At 39.0% G+C, this 24179-nt stretch overlaps 7 protein-coding genes across 7 annotated transcripts; 4 read left to right on the top strand and 3 right to left on the bottom strand.

Moving 5' to 3' along the window:
- The first annotated feature begins 1337 nt into the window (after positions 1-1337).
- On the top strand, positions 1338-3743 carry LOC125607218. Its single transcript, XM_048777081.1, has 2 exons — positions 1338-2721; positions 2824-3743. The coding sequence occupies exons 1-2, from the start codon at positions 1338-1340 to the stop codon at positions 3741-3743; spliced, it is 2304 nt and encodes a 767-aa protein (XP_048633038.1).
- A 16-nt stretch (positions 3744-3759) lies between these two features.
- On the bottom strand, positions 3760-7297 carry LOC106358797 (high mobility group nucleosome-binding domain-containing protein 5-like). Its single transcript, XM_048764278.1, has 2 exons — positions 6520-7297; positions 3760-6436 (listed from the first exon to the last, which is right to left on the bottom strand). Exons 1-2 carry the CDS (start codon positions 6598-6600, stop codon positions 4688-4690), a joined length of 1830 nt encoding a protein of 609 aa, XP_048620235.1. The 5' UTR covers positions 6601-7297; the 3' UTR covers positions 3760-4687.
- A 3630-nt stretch (positions 7298-10927) lies between these two features.
- LOC106440994 (protein DMP7-like) lies at positions 10928-11780 on the top strand. The gene is made up of 2 exons (XM_022719719.2): positions 10928-11231; positions 11469-11780. Exons 1-2 carry the CDS (start codon positions 10941-10943, stop codon positions 11778-11780), a joined length of 603 nt encoding a protein of 200 aa, XP_022575440.1. The 5' UTR covers positions 10928-10940.
- Positions 11781-11813: 33 nt separating this feature from the next.
- LOC106440993 (dnaJ homolog subfamily B member 1) lies at positions 11814-13472 on the bottom strand. The gene is made up of 3 exons (XM_013882776.3): positions 13053-13472; positions 12468-12832; positions 11814-12392 (listed from the first exon to the last, which is right to left on the bottom strand). Exons 1-3 carry the CDS (start codon positions 13215-13217, stop codon positions 11957-11959), a joined length of 966 nt encoding a protein of 321 aa, XP_013738230.2. The 5' UTR covers positions 13218-13472; the 3' UTR covers positions 11814-11956.
- A 446-nt stretch (positions 13473-13918) lies between these two features.
- On the top strand, positions 13919-19036 carry LOC106440995 (26S proteasome non-ATPase regulatory subunit 2 homolog A). Its single transcript, XM_013882778.3, has 22 exons — positions 13919-14181; positions 14390-14490; positions 14567-14687; positions 14773-14832; positions 14984-15094; positions 15248-15313; positions 15446-15567; positions 15661-15775; positions 15891-15965; positions 16060-16218; positions 16301-16408; positions 16489-16590; positions 16680-16820; positions 16888-16992; positions 17074-17295; positions 17379-17708; positions 17790-17849; positions 17936-18049; positions 18124-18209; positions 18315-18423; positions 18498-18676; positions 18759-19036. The coding sequence occupies exons 1-22, from the start codon at positions 14065-14067 to the stop codon at positions 18829-18831; spliced, it is 2676 nt and encodes an 891-aa protein (XP_013738232.1). The 5' UTR covers positions 13919-14064; the 3' UTR covers positions 18832-19036.
- Positions 19037-19252: 216 nt separating this feature from the next.
- Positions 19253-20236, bottom strand: LOC106440996 (PAMP-induced secreted peptide 1-like). The gene has a single exon (XM_048764286.1). The coding sequence runs from the start codon at positions 19895-19897 to the stop codon at positions 19676-19678; it is 222 nt and encodes a 73-aa protein (XP_048620243.1). The 5' UTR covers positions 19898-20236; the 3' UTR covers positions 19253-19675.
- Positions 20237-21103: 867 nt separating this feature from the next.
- Positions 21104-24107, top strand: LOC106440997 (DDB1- and CUL4-associated factor 13). Its single transcript, XM_013882779.3, has 15 exons — positions 21104-21316; positions 21383-21472; positions 21577-21688; positions 21906-21933; positions 22025-22123; positions 22198-22267; positions 22354-22388; positions 22474-22644; positions 22744-22807; positions 22903-22956; positions 23059-23144; positions 23232-23357; positions 23442-23547; positions 23625-23713; positions 23807-24107. The coding sequence occupies exons 1-15, from the start codon at positions 21251-21253 to the stop codon at positions 23967-23969; spliced, it is 1359 nt and encodes a 452-aa protein (XP_013738233.1). The 5' UTR covers positions 21104-21250; the 3' UTR covers positions 23970-24107.
- Positions 24108-24179: the final 72 nt, after the last annotated feature.

Genomic DNA, 24179 nt, shown 5'->3' with positions numbered 1-24179 from the left:
TTTTATAACTATTTAGTAACTGTTTGGAAATCTATTCAGAAAAAGTTAGATGTGATATATAGTCTTTTTCCAAGTTAGAAATGATACATAAATGCCATATAGTATAGATTTCACTATAAATCACAAAAAAAAAAATATCCGTTGAAAAATGTGCCTTATGAAAAAGGAAAAAATATCACTCCGTGACATGAATTTGTTTATATGTAATATACCGAAAATGAATAAATGAAAGTAGAGAACTAATTTTATATGTATAAGAAGACGAAAGTTAAAAAGTCAGTCATTATTCTATTTCTTCACGTAGACTTCTCAGTTCTTATGAATAACAAGGAACCTCAACTTTTCTTTTCTTTTTGTCGTCTACTCGAAGGACTTTAACTCCAGATGCCCTCATGACAAAAAAACTAACCTTCATATCCCCTCTCTATTCTCAATACCCCCATTGTCATTGCAAATACCAAATTAGCCTCTCATTTCTTTAATATATTTCTTCCACCTCATTAACTCATTTATTTCTTCACTTAAATAAACCAACAACCAAGATGGCCCACCAGAGACAACCTTAACCAATCAGAGAAGACCTGGCCCACATGTCTTCAAGTTTCCCTCTTTCTCCGCGTGAAGCTCTCCTTCCTCACTCTCCATTGGCGAATTTGAAGCTTCATAAACAGGTTATTCTTGTCCGTTTTTAATGTTTTTTTTTGTGGAATAGCATTTAAATGTTGTGTATATCATGGGTAATGTAAAAAAAGTAAGAATTAATGAAAGTTTTGAGAGAGCAAAAACGAGTCTGAAAACTGTGAATATAGATTTCGGGTATATTTTATGTCCGGTTTTGATGAAATTTTTGCTTGACTACTATTAAAAAGAAGCGTATATCTCGCCTAGTATTTAAAAAGAAAGATCGGATGCAAATTTTAAGAGATTTAAAAGATTTTGAAAACTATGTTTATGGGTTTATGGTATATTTTATGTCCATTTTCGATGATCTTTTGTATGTAATTTCATTAATATGAATTATATATCATGGGTAATGTAAAATCTGAACAAAATCGTCCTAAAAATTTCATTAGCTAGTGCAAGGATAATTTCTGGGTATTACTATGATAACTAAAGTTTACTACGGTAAAACTGTTTTACTAATAATACTAGTATTACTAAGTATATTACTGAAATGAAATGAAAAAGTATTAGTAAGAGAGTACAAGCTTCCTAATAATGGTAATTAAATTGTAATATAATTAAAATTCTATTTTATTTCAGGAAAAATGCAAAATCCACCTTGCACAATCATTTGTTTTGACTACGGGGGATATTATATCAAGGATGGGGCCGAAATGAAATGGATTTCGGGAGATGGTGAAGGAGAAGATGAAATTCACACGATTGTGTTTAAGGAATCAGTGGAGGAGATCACATACTCTGCTTTGGTTGAGCGTATTTGCAGAAAGATAAAGGTAGATGGATATAAGGTGGAAACGAAGATTAGTTACTTTCCAATGGTCTTGTATTCAAACAAGCTATCATATGTCTGGAATGATGAAGATGTTTTTGGTTATCTACTGCAAGTAAATCATGAGAAGTGTAGAAGTGTTCTACATGTGGAGTTCAACAAAACGGTCCAAGAAGAGGATGATGAAGCTGATGTCTATGTCGGTCTATCCGATAGAGAGGCTACTGATGGAGAGGCTACTGATACATGGGCTACTGATAGAGAGGCTTGTGAAGCAGATGGTGTGCTCACACTTTACGATGACATTGAAATTCATGGTAATGTCACCGAAAGAGATGCAATTGTGATTGAAGATACAGAAGCAAGACCATCAGTTGAAGTAACCCCAGCTGTCAAAGAACGGGATGATGGTATGGATTTGGCTGTAGGTCAAGAATTTAGAACCAAGGAGGAAGCACAAGTTCATATTCAGACGGCTTCACATCTGAAGTGTTTTGAGTATGATGTAATTAAGTCGGACACTAAGAGATATGTGATAAAATGCCGAGCAGCCAAAGAAGGCTGCAAGTGGTATGTGCGTGTTGCAAAGTTGATGAATTCAGATAGTTGGACGGTTAGAAGTTACATCAAACAGCATAGATGTTCTGTTGTTACTACAAGAACACTTCCTAATAGAAGGAGAGGCACACCAGGAATCGTTGCAGCTGTTTTGGCTCAAGATTATCCCGGTAGTTTAGACACACCAGCTCCCAACGCCTTGATCCAGCTGGTTCATCACAGGGTGGCTGTGAAAGTATCATACACAACGTCATGGAGAGGAAAAAGATTAGCTGCTAATAAAGTGCGAGGAAGTCCAGAAGAGAGTTATACTTTATTAAATTCTTATATGCACATGCTGAAGCAGTCGAATCCTGGCACAGTAGCTCGAGTGGTTGTGGATGAGGCCCAAAAGTTTAAATATCTGTTTTTTGCTTTGGGAGCTAGCATAGAAGGGTTTACCGCTATGAGGAAAGTCCTCATTGTCGATGCAACACACCTGAAGAATGTTTATGGTGGAGTTCTATTTGTTGCGACTGCTCAAGATCCCGATCATCACCACTATCCAATTGCGTTTGGTATTGCAGATGGTGAGAAAGAGCATAGTTGGGTGTGGTTTATGGAACAGTTGAAATCAGTGATATCTGATGTTCCTGGATTGGTGTTTCTTTCAGATAGAAACAAAAGCTTGATCAAGGCAGTAAGTCTAGTGTTCCCTCAGGCCGCTCATGGTTATTGTATATGACATTTGGCTCAGAATGTTAAAGTACATGTCCGTAACAACAGAGAAACTTGCACGTTTAAGTTTATGGGCTGTGCACACGCTTATACAGAGGCTGAGTTCTTGAACCTTTATAATGCTTTTCGCATGAGGTATCCTAGCGCAGCGGAGTATCTTGACAAAAGTGTTGAAGAGAGGAAATGGGCGAGATGTTACTTTGAAGGAGATAGGTACAATGTTGACACCACCAATTCAGTGGAATCTTTTAATGGTGTTATTAGTGACGCGAGAAAGTTAAACATACTACCAATGTGTGATTTCATCATCGGGAAAATGGCTGAATGGTTCAACATACATAGGAAGGAGGCAGCTGAAATACCACCCGCACTAAAGCTTGTTCCTATTGTGGAAGCGGAAATGTCTAAAAGATGTGTTGATGCAGGGTTTCTTTCCGTTGTCGAGTTAAACAGCTTCCATCTTGAGTACAGTGTCTCAGGAAGTGACGGGAAGCATTATACCGTTGATATGGCTATGATGACTTGTAGCTGTGAGCAATTTGATAAAGACAAATACCCATGTGTCCATGCAGTAGCTGCTGCCACATTCATGACTGATAAAGCGGGAAAGGAACTTCATCTATCTGAGTATTGTTCTAAGTACTATTTAGTGGAGCAATGGGCTTTGGCTTATCACAGGACAATATATCCTGTTCCTCATATGTCTGATTGGATTATACCTGAAGAAGTTAAAGCAATGAAAGTGCTTCCTCCAGATTATGAAGTCAAAAAAGGAAAACCGCAGCAAACTCGATTTCCATCGGCAGGAGAATCTCGTGGAAGAGGAAAAAGAGGCAAAGGGAGAGCCAGCGGCACAGGTAGAGCCAGCGGCACAGGCACCGCTGACGGCACAGGCACCGCTAACGGCACAGGCAGTACCAGTGGCGCTGGCAGTTCCAGCGGCACAGGCAGAGCGAGAGGAGGAGGTATGGGAGCGTATTTTGAATGTGGAATTGGTGCAGGTCCAGGTGTTTGATTTCTAGGATTACTGGGTTTACTGAGCTTACTATGTCTTGTTTGGATTACTGAGATTACTGAGTTTACTATGTTTTATTTGGACTACTAGATTTTCTGAAATTACTATATGTTATTTGGAATACTAGATTTTCTGGAATTACTATGTGTGATTTGGACTACATATATATTAGTACGAGTATTTATGTTTAGTATATAGAACCCTTATATTTTTCATGAGTATTATCAATTCGTAGACTATATATTTGATAAATATATATATTAAAACTATTTTGATTATTATTTTCAATAGTTTAAGAAAAACCTATTCAGTTTTCTAAAAAATGTCCTTAACTTACATTGTTAGTGTGTGAATGGTTAGACTATAGCTAGAAAAATCTAACAAAATACATATTCCTCGAAAAATTCTGCTGCAAATGTTTTCTTTGATGATAATCATAGTGTAAAATCATTGGTTTTACTAAAAAAAATTTCATATTCTACGGGTTTAACTAGAAAAACCTAAAAATTGCCAAAGAATTACTATGTGTAAGGTAGTATTACTAACTCCTTGAAGAATACCAAGAATAACTAAGTGTAATTTGAATATTATATTTATGTATATACCGATTGCACGTTTTACATGAGTACATTTATTAACATGTGCTATGAATATATTTATGTATATACCGGTTGCACGTTTTACATGAGTACATTTATTAACACGTTTTTGGCCTTAGTAAACCTAGTAGTAAGACCAGTTATCCATCTGAATCATTTTTGGACATAGCCTAACTTGAAAACAGTTTCCAAACCTGTTTTTTAACATCCAAAACACATTATACAACCAAGTTTAAACATCCAAAAGCATACCACAACCAAGTTTAAACACCCAAAAGCATATTACATCCAAAAGCATCCTACCAAGTTTTAAAGACTTCAAATACATAAATAATTTTCAGACGCCTACTTAACCTTTGTTTTACGCTTCTTCTTAGGCCCGTCAATGTCTTCTGTCTTCACCTGCGTGTAGGGACTCTGCAGCCGCTGAGGTTTTCTCTTCTCCCTTGGCGTACGTGCAATCACAGGTGCTGATTCTTGACTCTGGGGCCGCTGAGGTTTTTTCTTCCCCCTTGGTTTGCCATACATCATTATCTTCTGTTTGCACCTAAGCTTGAACCCTGTCCTCACCTCATTGGTTCCATCTCTCCTCACCTCAGTGGTCCCATCCGCCATCTCCTCACTAGCCTTGTAAACGACCAAGGCCCACATTTGCTTTTCTTCATCAGTGTATTTATCACCCTCTTCCTCGACAACTGTCTCAGCCTCTTTCTCAACCACTTTATCCGCCTCTTCCTCTGCTTCCTCAGCTTCCTCTGCTTCCATAGCTTCCTCTGCTTCCTCTGCTTCCTCTGCTTCCTCAGCTTCTTCTTCCACCATTTCTTCAGCATTTTTTTCGGTGGGACTCTCCTCCACAGCTTCTTCTTTCTCCACCATTTCTTCAGCAATTTTTTCGGTGGGACTCTCCTCCACACCTTCTTCTTTCTCCACCATTTCTTCAGCAATTTTTTCGGTGGGACTCTCCTCCACACCTTCTTCTTCCTCCACCATTTCTTCGGCTATTTTCTCGGTGGGACTCTCCTCCACATCTTCTTCTTCCTCCACCATTTCTTCAGCATTTTTTTCTGTGAGACTCTCCTCGTCACTTTCTTCGGCTTCAACTGTCATCTCCTCACCCTCTTCCTCGACAACTGTCTCAGCCTCTTTTTCAGTCTCGATAGGTGATGGCGCAGTTACCGTTGGTCCTCTTAAAAACTCCTCTGGTGGTGTAAGTACTATTTTTCTCGCGGCCAATCTCTTCGGTCTACCACGTGGTGGTGTAGGAGTTCCCTTGGCAACTTTATCAGCCTCTTTCTCTAGATACTCAGTCTCTTCAGAAAGAATACTCTTCCATAACGCATCCGCCTCTACTCTCCTCTTCTCAGCCTCTTCCTCAGTATCGTAATCTTCTTCAGAGACCTCATCTTTTTCTCTAGTTCCCAGCTCTGTTTTATCAGCCTCGTTCTCCTTCTCTTCTTCTTCCTCTACATTTCCCTTGTCTTTCTCACCATCCTTACTGTTTTCCCCACCCGAGACCACATCCTTTTCCTCGCCAGACTCACTGTTTTCCTTGTCTTCCTTAGCCTTCTCACTGTTTTCCTTCCCTTCAGCTCTACCATAATCTCTATCATCCCATCCAAAATCCATATCTTCACCATAGTTCCTCTCCTCATTTTTGTTGCTCTCAATAGAAGTCAGCTTTTCTTCTATTTTCTTAGCCCTTCTTTTAAGTTGTCGCTGGTTCTTTTCTAATTTACTCATCCTCACATCCATATCACCCAGCTTTGCCTCCACCACTGATTTAAGACCAGAAAACCCTTCACTCATGGCCCCCAAAATCTTTTCTTCCAGAGCTTTCAAGCTCTCCAACCCAAATTTAGAAGACGAATCTTCTAAAAACGTCACCTTTTCTTTGTCCTTCTTCTTCTTAAACACTCGTGCAGCAACATCTAAGTCGTATAGCTCTTTCCAAAATATCTTCTTCTGCTTCACATTTAGCCAGTGGTTCCAAGTATCACTTGTGCTTCCCTCACAATGATACTCTCGCTCCTCATCAATTATACGAGCCAGCATGATTTCCTCACCCACAGTTGGCACCAACACACTGTTAATAACCTGAAAAAAAAACAAAAAAGGAAAATCAGTTTAAATTTTATTATATTCTTCTAGTTTCTACTACAAAGTATATATACATATACCTTTGTGTGTCCAAGTGCAGCATATATATCTTCCAAAGGATAGCCCTTCATGCTACTCTTTGTAAACCGGCTCTTGCACATCCTAGGACAATCTTCAGAAGGTGTGTCTGTAGATAGTCGAAATGTTTTCCCCAGCTTAGGAATACATTCAAAAGCCAAAATCTACACAAATATAGTAGCGCTATCAGATTTACGGTTATAAAACAACTCATATTTGACTAAATTGTATGCTTTACCTCTAATGGAATTATGAATCCAGGAAAGCCGCATGCCGAGTGCACTTCACCCTTCAGAAGCTCCATCATATGCTTGATGTTCTTTATTGCATCTTCAAATGTCAAACGACCCCATGGAAATGTTCTGCAAACATCCAAATCTTCCACGATCCTTAAGATGAACGGGTCTACTGGTCCGCAATCCTTTGTCTGTCCTCTGATAACCCGACCAAGGAAGAACAAGACAGCCATCTTCAATCTATCATTGCATGGCGTCTTCATAGACAACAGCTTGTGCTCCACATCTGCTATGGTGATCTTCTTTAGTCCACCGAAGTAATAATCCACAAACTTCGTACTCCCAAGCTTCAAATATTTCCTCGGATACTCATGGCAGTCTAAGCCCGAGATGAGGGCATGCTCCCTCATAGAATAGCGGATGGGAACACCATTCACACCAAACCATGCAACATCTTCTTCTTCAGTCGAAATGGTGCGCAAGAGTAACATCCACATTCCTTGGAGCTTCAGGTATTGTTCATCAGGCATGTGGAAGAAGTGACGAAATTGAGGATGGGTTGTGAACCATTTAACCTCCTCCTTAAGCTTCTTAATCACGTCCACTGTATTCTTCACAAGGCACTTGGTTTGAATCTTGCAAGTCTTCGTGAACTCTGTGCTCTTGAAGCATAATTCAAGGGGCTGTGGTGGTTGCCTTGCCTGCAATCATAATATATATGTATTAGTCATTTGTTACTACTAAAATTAGTATACTTTCACACTGACAATGATTAAAACGAGTGCACAAACTACCTTAGATGATACAGCAGACATGTCATCACTTTCTGAATCAACAGAGAGAGAAACTACAGTCGTTTCTCTTGCCGGCTCATTCCCAGCTGAGACCACCTTTCTAGCTCTAGTTCTACTGGAGACTCCAACGCACGTAGTAGATGGATTCTTTCTTTTTCGCCCCTTCATTTCCTGTACAAGAAATTAGAAACGCTGTTAAAAACACAACAAGTCACTGTCAATTAATCCAAATGCAAACCGCATAGCAAACATCAATTATTACATCTCAACAATGTAATACTCAAAGGAAACTACTCACTTACGAAAAGGAACGAAGATGGAGACTAGATTTCGTCGGAGAAAGAAGAAGAAACGAAGCAGTTCTCGACTCTAGAGAGTTGAGACCCGAGAAATAAGAGGGAGAGAGGACGTCCACGGAGAGATTGATTGATTCTCGATTTAGACGGAGGAGGACGACGGAGAAAGCCACAAAGCACGGAGGCTAGGGTTTCGCGCAATCGCAAGAGAGAAGCCGGAGAGGGACGAGACGGGATTTAGATTGGGTCGGGTAGAGAGGGAGAGAGACGAAACGCTTCGTTTAGAGAATAGGATCCGGTTCAGTTTGGTTGGGTCGGGTAGAGCAGGTCGGGTTGGTAATAAGTTGGTTTCATTAAGGTCCCTAGCGTCTTTAACCACGATTTACCCGATTTTATATTTAAAAAAAAATAAAAAATATATTATTTTTTATTACAGGGTGAAATCAGCATTTCTAATGGAGAGGGAGGGGCATCTCGAGTTAAAGTCCTCTACTCGAAGATCTGAAGTCATGTTATACCTTTTATTATTGTCTAGTCTATGCTCGTCTATCTGGTAACTTATAAATATAACTTCATAATCACATTTATGAATGAGAAATTGCTAAAAATACTACAAGTTAAGTACCAATTTTCAAAAATATCCTCAATTAAAAATATATTAAAATTTAGGTTCAAATTTTAGTGATTAGTGTTTAGAATTTAGCATTAAGGGGTTGGAGATGTGTTTATAAATGTTAATAAATATTTAGAAAATTAGTTTAGTGTTATTTTATCATAAATTTATGGTATTTATGAAAATAGTCATTCATTAATGATATATTTGAAAAATGGTATTAAACTTGTGGTAGAATTGAAATTTCCAATTCACATCCACCACTATGAATTTATAAACTGTGTATAAGTTTTGGTGTAAGATAAATACATTTTTTTTTTGCTAAATTGTAAATATCATATAAATGAAAAGAAGGTTTTACAAAAGCAAGACCTTAAGTTTTGATACATCTTGGCAAAAATAAAGGAAAAAACAAGATGAATCAAGAACATCCTATAGAAAGGATAGCAAAAGCTTTAAACTAACCACACCATTAGAGAAGTGAACTGCTTTGTGGATCTCCTAGAGGAGATTATATTTCTTATCTCCCTGTCAATAGCCCTGAAAACAGAGGAAGGAGGTAGATAGGCATTGTTATGGATTAGGTTGTTCCTCTGTTTCCATATCTGAAAGATGACGGCTTGAACAGCTAGCTTCTTTAGCAGAATCTTCTTCTTATCCGTGCCAGCCCGGATCCAAGATAGAAGCTCCGCCCAATCGACAAACATCTGAGAGGGGGGCCTGCATCTGATAAAAACCTGCGACCAGATATCATAAGTGTAGCGGCAGGAGAGGAAAAGATGGTCTCTCGTTTCTGGAAGAGATGCGCAGAGTGGACAAGTAACTGAAATCGTTAGATCCCATGTTGCAAGCCTGGTCCTAGTCGGTAATCTATCATAATTCGTCACCCACATCGTGAAAGCATGCTTAGGGATTGCCCCTTTGAACCACACAACGTCATGCCATGGTTGGTCAGGCTGTCTTGGCCTCAAGATCTTCCATGTCGCCTGAGAATTAAACACATTCAAAGGGTAATCAGTAGCTTGCCAAATACATCATCAACATCAGTAGATAGAGGAAGAGATATAGTGGTAAAGTAAGATAAAGACATGATGAAGTTTAAGATATTTTTTTCAAAATTCGATCCTCAGAATGCAAAATAGTTTGCAAATTAATGTGACCGAGTATGACTAAATGAAGGTTGGCTATAGGGTGGAGGTGGACCAACCATCAAATGTTGTAATCATTGCGTTATTTTAAATATCTAAACTTCATAACATTAAGAGCTATTACGTAATCAGAAAGCTCCACTTTTCTGTTTTTGATTTCTTACAATTCACCTAACTTAAACACACACCAATAACAATTTATGGCCCAACGTTATCCGGCCAGGTCCATATTCTCAATCACTGTTCAAGTCTACCGTGTAGTACCGCTACCGTTTTGACGCATTTGGACTACTTTTTGAAACAATACCAGGCACTTCTTGAAGCATGATTGCAACTTTTTCATGCATAGAAGATTAGAAGACCAATGTGAATGACTTTGCTAATCTCTTCTTTGAACCCGAGATAAAGTATGGGATCGATAACCGGTTATAAACCGCATTGGTCAAGTGTAGTAGCAGACTAGCAGTGCACACCCATTTGATTTCGTCATATCTTTATCTTAGTTAGATAGCGTTACAAGATTCATCTTAGTTAACTTACATATACATTTACGGGCATTCGTCTAAACTGTATTAAACATAACGTACGTTTCGTCCAGATCTCAGTAGTTAACTGCACAAAGCTCAAAACAGTCACGGAGTTTTGTTTATTGAACGTTTTTTAATACTCCAAACATTTACGTAATCGGTTTTATTCCTGAGCTTCAAAATAAACTTGTGTTATATATTTGAAACGAATAATGATTAAAGTCACCATATATTTGTTTATATCAAACATAACAGAAGTCCATATTCATTTTGTCAATCAGCTGCATGCCATCAGTAAAGAAGGTTCAGAACAGTTCAAAAGGTCGTGATTTTGTTTATAATATGAAATCTGTAAACAATTTCGTTAAATGATAATTTTAAATGAATTTCATGGTGTTGTTTTTAGTATAAATTGGTTACAGATTAATAAAAGAACATTTGGACTGTGTATATGAGATTTTCAACAAAATCACATATGTTTGATATCATCATCAATATAATAAAAGTAACTTTTGTTAGAATTTACTTACATATACACTAGGAAACGGTAACAAACGTTCTGTTATGAAAACTCCCCTTTCTTGTTTCATTAACTCCAATTCTATTTCGTTCTAACGTTTATGTTGGTAAACCCTGACCTGCAACAGAAACATAAAAAATGGAAGAACAGAATATCAACCTCGAAACCTGAACACAACAGCTCAACGGAACAAGACACAAAACAAAAGAACCCATAAAACCTTTGTCCAAAGAGACATTCTCTAAACATTCAAACTTTGCAGGGTAAATTAGTTTTTTTTTTTAAGGTAATGGCGGAAACGCAGCACTTGCTGATATCTTCATTACCTGAAGCACCAAGAAAACCAAAGTCGAAAGTCCAAAAAGTGGCGAGGAAAGCATTCAAAGGAACAGCTCATCTCTCAAATCTCCTCCCCACCGGTTCTGTAATGGGTTTCCAAATAATGTGTCCTGTCCTAACCCATCAGGGCCAGTGTCCAACCATCGCCAGTCGCTGGCTCACCTGCTTCCTTGTCTTCGTCTGCGCCGCCTCTTGCTTCCTACTTTCCTTCACCGACTCCTTCAGAGACCCACGCGGCAAGGTAACACATCTCTCTCCCATTCATGAACCGTTTTGGGCATAACAATTTGAAACATTGGCATATATATAACTCCAAAAAATTTAAAATAATTTACAAATTTTTTTTTTTTTTTAGTTATTAAAATTTACTAAATTGTTTATATCCTCTAAAATCTCATGGACCGGGCATGCTTCAATTTGTAAATTCTTTCACAAGTTAGGTTTTGAAAACATGATGATTCTGCCTTTTCTTTTACAGGTCAGATACGGTTTAGCGACACCAAGTGGTTTAATGGTAATGGATGGAACGATCACTCTAACAGAGGAGGAGAAGGAAAAGTATAAGCTAAGGTTTATTGATTTCATGCATGCAATCATGTCAATGCTCGTCTTCTTTGCAATCTCCATGTTTGATCAGAACGTGATCCGTTGCTTGTTCCCCGTTCCTTCCGAAGACACCAAGGAGCTCCTTACCGGTTTGCCTTTCATCATCGGCGTTGTTTGCGGCGGCTTCTTCCTCGTGTTCCCCACGCGCCGTCACGGCATTGGATCTCCCCTCACCAAAGAATAATCTAGACAAGGGGAAAAGAATAAAGACATACACTTTTGTAGTAAACACACAAAAGACTTTCAATTTTTGTTTCTAGAGGACATGTAATAACCAAATCTTTGTAAGAACTATCTTGAAAAATAATTTAAACAACAACAGGTGGGGGCATTAGAACCCAATCTTTGAAGCTTTACTTATCACCCAAGAAGCTTCTTGAAACCAGACTTCTGTTCTGAAGTCAACCTCGCTGGGAACTTGATGCTGAACTTGATCCTCAAGTTACCTTTCTTCGTCTGATCTTTCTGAAGCGGCATTCCTTCTTTAGGAACCACCTCTTCGTACTCTGGATGGATCACGTTCGTGACAGGGATTGTAAGCGTCCGACCATCGAGTGTCGTTAGGTTCACGGTGTAGCCTGTCAAGGCCTCAGCTAGCGAGATCTTCTGCGTGACAATCAAGTCGTTGCCGTCACGTGTGAACACCGGGTGGGGCTTCTCGTCGATGATGAAGACGAGATCAGCTGGGATCACTCCGGGATGCTCGTTGCCTTTCTCAGGGAATGTGATCTTGGTCCCTTTCTTCCATCCTGGTTTCACTCCAATCGTTAGAATCTCTTCCGTTTGCGTTGCTTTGCTGCAAGTTAAAGAGTACACAGAGATCTAAGTATTGTCAAGAAGCATGGTAAGTGAGATTGGTTTGATTGCTTACCCGCTGGCGTCTAGAATCTCTCTTGAGATCTTCATCTTCTTGGTGGTTCCTTTGTAGAGATCTTCGAGGCTGCAAGGCAGCTTGTTCTCGATTGGAGCCACTTTCCTAGCTGCAGCCTGGTGATGATGATGAGGATGATGGTGGTGATGGTGGTGCATTGATCCACCAGCACCACCTCCACCTCCTCCACCAAAAGGGGTAGAGAACCCGAAAAACTCAGCGAATATATCATCAGCACTTCTGGGGTTGAACCCTGTAGAGAAGTAGGAAGCTCCAGAAGCAGCATTAGGAGGTGGCACGTTGCCTTTTAAACCTTCCTCACCGTACTGATCATACACCGCTCTCTTCTGAGGATCGCTAAGAACCTAAACAAAGAGACCAATGTTAACCACATAAAGCCTGAATCAAAGTAACCATCTTTAACTTTATTCTCTGATTCTAATCACTCAATCTAGCAAAACCCACAAGATCAAATCGTGAGATCAGCAATCTATGCGACTAATTGATTCTCAAAAAACATGAAAGGCGACAACTTTGGGGATAATTTCAATAAAGAAAGTGAGACAATAAAAACAGAACACATACATCGTAGGCTTCGGAGATCTGTTTGAATTTAGCTTCGGCGTCTTTTTTGTTGGTGGGGTTCTTGTCGGGATGCCATTTCATGGCGAGTTTTCTGTAAGCTTTCTTGAGGTCATCGTCGGTGGCGCTTCTATCGACCTGTAGAAGCTTGTAGTAATCCACACCCATCTCACCTCTTTCTCCTTCTTCTGTCTTCTCTCTTTTGTCTCTTCAGTTTTTCCTGAATCTGATTGGTGATTTAAGTAAAAAAAACGATCTTCTCTCTGTAGACGTCTTCTCCCTTTCTTTCTCTTTCACAATTGAAGTTTCTTACAAGTAGAGAATCTCGTGGAAGCTTCGAGAAGACACGATCGCTATCTCTCTCTCTTCGTTGACGGTGTGTTTGCTTGCCCCTCTTGCCTCTTTTGCCTTCACCCTTTCCGTTTTGTTTTCCTTTTCTCTTTTACAGTTTTCCTCTATTTGTTTTTGTTTTTCCATTATTAGATAACTAATCATTAAATATCACATTTTAGGTGGAGTTTGAGTCTAGTGGTTTGATCAAACCATTTAACAATCCTAGAATTTAAAATTTGGAAAATATGATTTATACCTTAATTATATAGATTAGTTGAATTTTTTTTGTAAAAAATAAAATCATTATGATGGATCTTCATAAAACATCTCAAAACCGGTGAATAAAAATAAAATTCATTTGTAATTTTAGCTAACGGAACAAGTTAGTTTTTACAAAAACACACACTTAACAAAATTATCATCTATTTTTTGTTCGGGCTATTAAGTAGCCCAATTGTATAATGGGCCTAGCCCATAATAGAATTCTTGATGGACGGGTAATCTTCTCCGCAAGTGTGTATATTTACTTCTTATCTGTTTCGTTATTACAGCAGTTCAGTTCCGGAAGAAAAGCATCCTTCTTCTCCAACTTGCACTTTAAAGTCTTAGGGTTTGCTCGATTTGGTCCGAGATTTCGAATTCCGACGATTCTACAGATTGATCTTGTGCTAGTTTGATCGAGATGGCTCCAGGTCCAGATCCGAACAGCGTTGGTGATGGTGCGAAGCGAGATGAAGCTACGATTAAGGTTCCTTCCAAGGATCCCAAGAAGAAGGATGATAAGAAAGAGGAAGATCTGGTAACTTCTATTTCTCATTCTCTTTGATTCTTTGCGTGGCTGCAAGAGTTAGTTCATAATCAGAGTTAGTGGAGATTTACGATTAAGCTCTAGATTCTGCACTAATGTAGAGATTTAGGGTTAAGCTGATAAGCTGTTTGTTGGTTTTGAAAGCCTTGCTAAAGTGATTGCTATATGACTTGGTTTTTGCATCTGATGTGATTTGTAGTCTGAAGAGGACTTGCAACTAAAGCAGAACCTGGAGCTCTATGTTGAGAGGGTCCAAGACCCTAATCCTGAACTCCAGAAGGCTGCTCTCGAAAGCATGAGGTAAAGTCATGTTTCTCTTAACCTATTCTCGATTTAATTAGCTGATAATACTCAGATAATCTTTTTTTATCTGTAGGCAGGAGATCCGTGCCTCAACAAGCTCCATGACGTCGGTTCCTAAACCCCTCAAGTTTCTCCGCCCTCACTATGGAACTCTTAAGGAGTTTCATAAAAATATGGCGGAGTCCGATCTCAAGGTAACAATTTCAAGAAATTATTACCATCTTCTCTCTCATTCTACTACTGTGTATGGATTAAAGATGGCTTTTTATGTGTCTGCAGAAATTGCTGGCTGATATACTGTCTGTCTTGGCACTGACCATGTCTGCTGAGGGTCAAAGGGTATGTGCTTTTATAGTAGGAATGGATAAAAACATATTTTTCTGTGTGCTTCGTCTTATGATATGCCTTAAGCAGTTTTGTATTTTGTGGTTCTTGCTAGAATTTGAGGTAGTTTTTGTTGATTGATTTTGTTATGCAATACTCTTTTCAGGAAAGCTTAGGATATAGGTTGACTGGATCAGAGGGTGATATCGGATCTTGGGGTCACGAGTATGTCAGGAACTTGGCCGGAGAGATTGCTGAAGAGTATACAGTTCGTCAGGTTAGAAAACAAATTGGTCATGATTAGTTTCTTTTTTGGCTTTTCTCTGCCGGTCCGTTAGTGAATATTATGACAATGTGTTTTTCTGCTTTATTTTGAATTGCTTCTAACAGATGGTTATATGCTTGTTATTTTTTTTTTTGTTAAAATCAGGGTGAGGAGGCTTCTATTGAAGACTTAATGGATCTTGTGCAGCAAATTGTTGCTTTTCACATGAAGGTGAGATCCCTCTCATACTAACATTCTTGGTTCCGTTATGTACTTAAATTAATAAAACCTTTATTTATAGGCTTGAGACTTGTATCTCTTGTGTTTTCCTATCTCTGAAGGATTCCGTTTTGTTTGTTGCAGCATAATGCAGAAACTGAAGCTGTTGACCTCTTAATGGATGTTGAGGATCTTGATCTTCTACTTGAGCATGTAGACCGCACTAATTTCAGGAGGACGTGCAACTATCTCACCAGTGCAGCCAAGTAATTTAAATATGATCATCTTATTCATCTGACTAGTGTGCAACACTCAATTTGTGGTTTTAGATTACTCACTGTAATTTTCTATTTGTTCAGGTACCTTCCAGGACCGGACGACATGCTGGTTTTAGATATTGCTTACATGATCTACATTAAGTTTGAAGAATATCCAAACGCTTTGCAAATTGCACTGTTTCTTGATAACATGCAGGTCTGGCTTCTAATCTTCATACATAACTTAATATCTTCTCTCTACGCCATGGGGACAACTGGAGAATCCTCCAAGTGATGTTTTTCTAACTTGATATATATTTTCGTTATTGCAGTATGTGAAGCAAGTGTTTACCTCATGCACTGACCTGCTAAGAAAGAAACAGTTCTGCTACATGATATCACGTCATGTAAGTGCTTAAAATATTAACACCACTGAAGAGATTCAGTATCTGATGACTCACTTTCTTGTTTATCCTGTTCTCTTATTATTCCCCAATGCAGGGCATCACCTTTGAGCTTGACCCTGAGATGGTTGAAAACGACGTTGACAGAGAAATGCTACAGGATATTGTTAACAACACAAAGTTAAGTGAAGGATATCTGACGCTTGCAAGGGATATTGAGGTCATGGAAGCCAAGACGCCTGAAGACATCTACAAGGTATATAAGTTTTATCATAATTAGGCCTGTTATTGGTTTGGTCACAGGATCTGTTTCTTATCTTTTTAATGAAATTTTGCAGGCTCACTTGCTTGATGGCAGGGCTAGCTCTGGCCCAAGTGCGGATTCCGCTAGACAAAATCTGGCTGCCACTTTTGTGAATGCATTTGTAAATGCTGGTTTTGGCCAGGTATGATTTCATTTTCTTATTTTGTGCACATTTAAAATTACTAAGCTTGGCTGTCCTTTTGATATATTCTCTTATTGCAGGACAAATTGATGACAGTGCCATCAGACTCGACCAGTGGATCTGCTGGAAACTGGCTCTTCAAAAACAAAGAACATGGCAAGACCAGTGCAGCTGCTAGTCTGGTATGCATCCTTATTCATTGACTAGCTACTGTGTTTCATATCTTTGAAGTGATGATTGTAAACGGGACGTCGTTGTTTCCCTATGATAGGGTATGATTCTACTGTGGGATGTGGACGCTGGACTCACTCACCTCGACAAATATTTCCACTCCAATGATAATCCAATCATCGCTGGAGCTCTGCTTGGTGTTGGGATTGTTAACTGCGGCATTAAGAATGACTGTGATCCTGTGAGTTGATCTCTTTGTGCTCAATATTTCTCGCCATACACTATTCTCACTAACGTTTCTTTCTCAGGCATTGGCCCTTCTTGGAGAATACATTGACAAAGAGGACTCATCTGTCCGAATCGGTGCTATTATGGGCCTCGGGATTGCATACGCAGGCTCCCAAAACGATCAGGTGAAGATATGTTTCCACTTAACAGTTTTACGTTGAATATTCTGTTGACGAGACACTAACGTTGCTAAACTATATGGACAGATAAGAAGCAGTTTGTCTCCAATACTAAACGATGCAAAAGCACCTCTCGATGTGATTGCGTTTGCCGCACTTAGTTTAGGGATGATTTACGTTGGTTCGTGTAACGAAGAGGTTGCACAGTCCATCATATTCGCTTTGATGGATCGGAGTGAGGCGGAACTGGGTGAAGCCCTCACTCGCTTCTTGCCTCTAGGACTTGGACTTCTGTACCTTGGCAAACAGGTAGACAACGAGTCGCACACTTGATTATTTGTTGTTTTTTTCTCTCGCTTTGTTAGTGTTAAACTTGTTCCAATATCGAGCAGGAGAGTGTGGAGGCCACCGCAGAGGTTTCGAAGACGTTCAATGAGAAAATCAGAAAGTATTGTGATATGACACTTCTTTCATGTGCGTATGCTGGAACTGGGAATGTCCTTAAGGTCCAGGACCTTCTGGCTCAGTGTGGAGAGCATCTGGAGAAGGGTGATATCCACCAGGGTCCAGCCGTGCTTGGGTTAGCGATGGTGGCTATGTCTGAAGAACTGGGTCTTGATATGGCCATCCGTTCTCTGGAGCGCGTGCTGCAATATGGAGAACAGAACGTTCGTCGTGCAGTGCCTTTGGCACTTGGTCTCCTATGTATTTCAAACCCAAAGGTGAATATACTTTTCTTTTAAAGAAAATCTGATTTTACTTTACTTCTTAATAATACTCTCTAATCGTTTCCTTGATTCCAGGTGACTGTTATGGACACCTTGAGCCGGCTTAGCCATGACACAGATTCAGAAGTTGCCATGGTGAGTTTATCTTTTTCGCCACTCAAGATTCAGGTGTAGTAGTTTTTCATTGACTTAATTTGCAATGTTTAATCTGATTTCTACAGTCAGCGATTGTTTCCCTTGGTTTGATCGGCGCTGGAACTAACAATGCAAGGATTGCTGGCATGCTTAGAAACCTCTCCAGCTATTATTACAAGGATGCCAGCCTCCTCTTCTGTGTAATGTGTTAAATTTTATGTTTTTTGATTTCGTGGAATAAACACAGTTCTTATTTGTTAAGGTGTAAATTCAGGTGCGTATTGCTCAAGGGCTGGTGCATATGGGAAAGGGTCTCTTAACTCTCAGCCCCTTCCACTCTGAGAGGCTCTTGCTATCCCCGTAAGTTTTAACATTTACTGTGTGAATACTTTGCTTTCCAAGATGATTGTTATATTTTTTTGTAAATCCTAAACATGTGTTCTGTCGTTTTTTTTGTGTGGTCAGAACCGCGCTTGCTGGTATAGTAACATTGTTGCATGCATGCCTTGACATGAAATCCATCATACTGGGGAAATACCATTACGTGCTCTACTTCCTCGTCCTGGCGATGCAGGTGAGTTCAATGTTCTGTCTTCTTTCTTAAATAGATTTTTTTTGTATGTTAACACAAACGGTTTGAGTGTGTAGCCAAGGATGATGCTGACGGTGGATGAGAACTTGAAGCCCATCTCCGTGCCAGTGCGAGTAGGACAAGCGGTTGATGTGGTTGGACAGGCAGGTCGTCCCAAGACAATCACTGGGTTCCAAACCCACTCAACACCAGTTCTCCTTGCTGCTGGGGAGAGAGCTGAGCTCGCAACTGACAAGTATGTTGCTTCCTACTCTTAGACGAAACTCTGTTTTACATTTTGCAATCTACTATATCCTGGTTCTCGTTTGGTGTCACAGGTACATTCCATTGTCTCCCATACTAGAAGGTTTCATCATATTGAAAGAAAATCCAGACTATAGAGAGGAGTGAATCCGAAGTTTGAAGTGACGAGCATTTGGAAGAGCTATGTGGTTGTTATGTGCACAAGAAATCCTTTTTGTGTGCTTAGTTTATTGGCTTATGTTCCCATTAAATGGTTTAGTTTTTACAATTTCCTTTTGTTGAATCGCGCTTATTGTGCACTAAATCATTCTAAAGTTGGATAATATTTTTTTTCCAAATTTTCAATTCTCTAGATCGACTTGTTCTACTCTTTGGTTTACTGCTCGGTAACTTTAGTTTCATGCTTCGTTCTCACTCCGCCTCTAATTTGTTTAACATGCAGACGCGTCTTGTTGTCCTCATGATTTGGCAAAAGCTATGTAATATAAAATGTTAGGAAGGTGACCCGGCAGGCTGGCGTGCAAGGCTCACTCGTTTACAATAATTTTTTGTTGAAGCCGCTTCCAACAACCACACAAATAATTCTCTCGCAAAAGGCAGAGTACACAATCTTATTGAAATTAACAACCAACAAAAGTAAGGATGTACCGTGGTCATCGTTAATGGTCGAGAACGGTTACCGATTCCTTAAGATTTTAAAAACGACTTAGCAGAATATGCTGGATCTAGTGGGTGGCCGAAACTAGGTTGTAATATTCTGACTTGGGAAATTTTGTTCAAATCGAACTTGTAATGTACATGTATAATGATGGTGTAAGATATATTTACTTTCGGGGTCAAAATGATGGTTTGGTTTCTACTGGCTAAATATGTGAATTTACCCTAGAGATCAAACAACAAAGAAATAAATGAATTGAATATTTTTTTTGTATACATATTGGTTATATCGACACTAATCCATCTCCTCCAGCTTGAAAAAAGAAAACTAGTTTTAATGGCCACGACCTCTTGGACTAGGACCTGAAGCCAGACGCTGAAACCAGGAACCCACCGTCGACTTCATCTTCTCCACACTCATCACCGTCGCTCTTCCGTCTCCTGACTTCTCCATTAGAACCCTCCCCGCCGCGGCAGGAACCACCACGTGTTCTACCACCAACAACGACACCATCATCACCACGATCAAAATAGTAGACCAACTAACTCTCCTCATATTATTTTGCTTTCTCTGCTTTGCGTAAAAAGAATAAGGAGGAGCTTCGAAGTAGTCAGGTAATAAAAGATTTTTGTTTGTTTGGTTAAGAAAGAAAATTAGGAGGTATGGTTATGTTGGATAGGAGAGTTGGAGAGGGAGTATATATATGCTTCTTTACGAGGAAGTGGTCATGACTCAATGAGTTCATCACTTAGGTCGGATTTTACCGGCGCCATCTCACGATTTGCGTGTTGACCACGTATTGTGACTTGAAGGGGTCGCTCTACAACACTCGATGTATACACAATTTTGAATTGAGAGTGCTAAAAATATATATATTTACGCGGCTATTATAAAATAAACCTTATCAAAGCTAACATCTAACATGCAAACTGCTCAAGCAAGATATTCTTATCATCATATTCATATGCTTATTTATTAAGTTTAATGAGACAACTAAAACATTTTTCTTTCAAATCAATGATCTAAATTATTTTAGACAAATGTATCTATATATTAAAATAAATTACATACAAATAAATTATTTCGATGCCGATGTGTTTGCACAACTATAAAACAAAGGTTTACTTTTGTTCTTAAAAGTCAAAGCTTGAGTTTTGAAACTTAACGCGGAAGCCAAGACTTGACTAATTGAACTACCGCGCAAGAGGACCAATTAACTACTCTACTGCTTACCAGTTTAGCTTGGGGAAGAAACATTGAATAAATAACACATTATACGGATGTAAAAGTGGTTAATCTTTGTTTAATAGAAAATGTTGGCTTATAGCCACATTAGCATCTATTCAGAGAGTGTTATATTGATATTAATTAATTCAACTTTTTCCTTTTTTTTTAATTGTGTCCTTTGATATTCAAATTTCAAAACATGAGAACTTGACTTGTCCTACCTAATGTAAGAGATGCTTGTGCCACTACTGCTACCAAACTAGTAAAAGTCCGACGACGCAAAGATTTTGTCAAAGCTCATGCGTATTTTTATGATTATTTTTGTATAACCCATCTTTTAGACTTCTTGCCTGAAAATCAAAACATATTAAAGTTGAATATATCATTTATTGACTTTCAAGATATGAACTATTTTAAAACAAAGAAAATCACATAATGAGTTATTTTGTAAGAAATAACAAATACTATCCAAGAAAACTGTATACGGCCCAATTAGCAAACCTTATTTGGGCTTAAATAATAATTTATCAGCCCATCTAAGCACAACAATACAAGCTTCATCACCTCTCAAAAACCTCTCAATCTCTAGGGTTTTTCCTGTCTGCAACCAAATATCTTTAGCTCACATTCTCTCTCTCTTTCACCGTTACTCTCCGCCGTGAGCTTTCGTAGTCGTAAACAATGAGGATCAAGACTATATCGAGATCGGTTGATGAGTTCACTCGAGAAAGAAGTCAGGACCTTCAGGTAAATTTGTGATTCAGTTTATACTCTCCCCCTCCATGACCTAATCAAACTTGGGTTTGGGTTCAGAGGGTGTTTCACAACTTCGACCCGAGTCTCCGACCCATGGAGAAGGCGGTTGAGTATCAGAGGGCACTTACAGCTGCCAAACTTGAGAAGGTTTTGCCATCATCAAGCTTTTCGATCTTTGCTTCTTTTTGTTTTGCTTCTGATTAGTTTTGATTCGAAAGCTTTCAACTTTGCTTGTGGGTTTTGCTTTGTAGATATTTGCAAGGCCGTTCGTAGGAGCAATGGATGGGCATCGCGATGGAATCTCGTGTATGGCTAAGAACCCTAATTACTTGAAGGGTATCTTCTCCGCTTCTATGGATGGAGGTATAAGTTTCCAGCTCCTGTTTTCTCCAAGTTTATAACTTCAATGCATACTTTGATAGTGATATGACCAAAAGGAGAATGTATATGTATTTAATAATGGCCTTAACGCATTAGGATTTAGCTCAAAGTTCGGATTCTGTTTGTTATCAGTGTTGAAATCTATGTGATGCTTATACTCTTTTTAAGCTGAAACTTATTATATGTTTCTTCTTTGCAGATATTCGCCTTTGGGATATCGCTACGAGGTTGAGATCTTCTCTATTCTCTTGAACTAGTGTGAAGTTTATTTAGTGTCTCGTTTTACTAATTATATGTTCCGTGCCTTGGAACGAGCAGGCGTACGGTTTGCCAGTTTCCTGGTCATCTAGGTGCTGTGCGTGGTCTTACAGTATCAACCGATGGCAATGTTTTGGTTTCTTGCGGAACTGATTGCAAGTAAGATATATATATATGAATTTAAAAACCTTTTTAGTCCTTGACCGAGACTAAAGATGAATGGATTTGTGCAGTGTTCGTTTGTGGAGTGTTCCTCGTCCTTCGCTTGAAGACTCTGACCTCTCATCTGAAAAATCTACTGAGGTGGTTCATTGTTTGTTTTTTCTTATAACCCTTGTATTCTCTTGTATTGTTTTTTTATCTTAACAACAAGCTTCTTTTTGTCCCAGCCATCTGCGGTCTATACCTGCAAGAATGCGTTATTGTAAGCTTTTTACCATCTTCATTCCATTTCTTATTATTCTTTATGTCCACAAAACTTGAGCTATTTAGCTTTCTTTCACTTCTAGGGCTGTTGATCATCAGTTTGAAGGAGATCTTTTTGCTACAGCCGGAGCTCAACTTGATATATGGAATCATAATAGGTCTCAGCCAGTCCAGAGTTTCACGTCTGGAAGTCACTCTGTAATATCTGTCCGGTTTAATCCTGGAGAGCCTGATATATTGGCGACATCTTCTGGGTATATATACTTTCTACCTTAAACTTGTGTAAGACTATCTGTTGTAGACATTCCATAGCTTTCTCTAACACTGTAAGATGGTTTCTCTTCTTCTTGCAGCGATAACCACATATCCATTTATGATATCCGCATGTCTTCTGCAGCGAGGAAAATTCTCATGAGGGTATATAGTTGAAACTCGCTTCACTCATTCTCTTCATATGTAAAAGCATTTTTTTCTTACTCTTCAAACTTAACAATTGCTTGTTCCTTTGGCAGACCAAAACAAATTCAATTGCATGGAACCCTATGGAGCCTATGAACTTCACAGCTGTAAGTGATAATCATAGAATGAAAATTTCTCTGATGAATTTATCAAACTGGAGGAATCAGCATTTGTCCTTGGCTTATGTCTTAATTGATGAAACTGAATAGGCAAATGAAGATGGCAATTGCTATAGCTTTGATGGTAGAAAGAATGAAGAAGCAAAGTGCGTGCATAAAGATCATGTTTCTGCTGTGTAAGAATGATAAAACCCCATGTCAAATATTCAACGTGTGATTATCATAATGCATTATGATTTATCAATTTTAATCATCTTTTCCAGGATGGATATTGATTTTTCACCAACTGGTCGTGAATTCGTTACCGGTTCGTATGATCGATCCGTGAGAATCTTCCCATACAATGGAGGACACAGCAGGGAAATATACCATACGAAGAGGATGCAGAGGTACCCTGGTGAACCACTTTTGTTAACTTATTGTAAACGTTTTTAATATAATAATGCGTTTGTTTACTTTTTTGTCTCTTGTAGAGTATTCTGTGTCAAGTATAGCAGTGATGCTACCTATGTTATATCGGGCAGTGATGACACTAATCTCAGGCTGTGGAAGGCCAAAGCATCAGAGCAACTAGGAGTTGTAAGAATCTGTAGCATTAAGCTTGTTTTAAACAAATTGAAAATGGCAAATTCTCATATGTTGATTGGTGTTTGCAGATTCTTCCAAGGGAGCAGAAGAAGCATGAGTACAATGAGGCGGTGAAGAATCGGTACAAGCATCTTCCTGAGATCAAGCGTATTGTCAGGTACATGATCACACAGATAAAAATGGCTTCCAACTTTGGAGATTTTGTCAAAAGACTAAAACATTAACGTTTTTGGTTGATGTGAAATTACAGACACAGGCACTTGCCGAAACCTATATACAAAGCAAAAGCGGAAAGCAGAGCCATGAACGATGCGAAGAGAAGGAAAGATGACCGTAGGAAAGCTCATAGTGCCCCAGGAACAGTTGTCACTGAATCTCATCGGACAAGAAGGATCATCAAAGAAGTGGAGTGAATCTAGTTTTCTATCTCGTTTTGTTCTTGTTTCCTTTGTTGGTATTGAAACATGAGGGCTTGTGATAGGAACGTGGAACATTTTTGCTGTGTTGTAAGACTCTCTATGCTATTATAAGTTACGCCCATTTCAGGTTCATATCTCTTTCGTGAAGTTCTTAGTTTGACTTCAAAGATTGGTGAGCATTAAAAAAAGCTCTCAATGGTCTTT

Source organism: Brassica napus, chromosome A3 (genome assembly GCF_020379485.1).
Source record: "Brassica napus cultivar Da-Ae chromosome A3, Da-Ae, whole genome shotgun sequence".
NCBI classification, from domain to species: domain Eukaryota; kingdom Viridiplantae; phylum Streptophyta; class Magnoliopsida; order Brassicales; family Brassicaceae; genus Brassica; species Brassica napus.
Note: the sequence above shows the minus strand (reverse complement) of the source record. Positions and strands in the feature narration are given on the sequence as shown.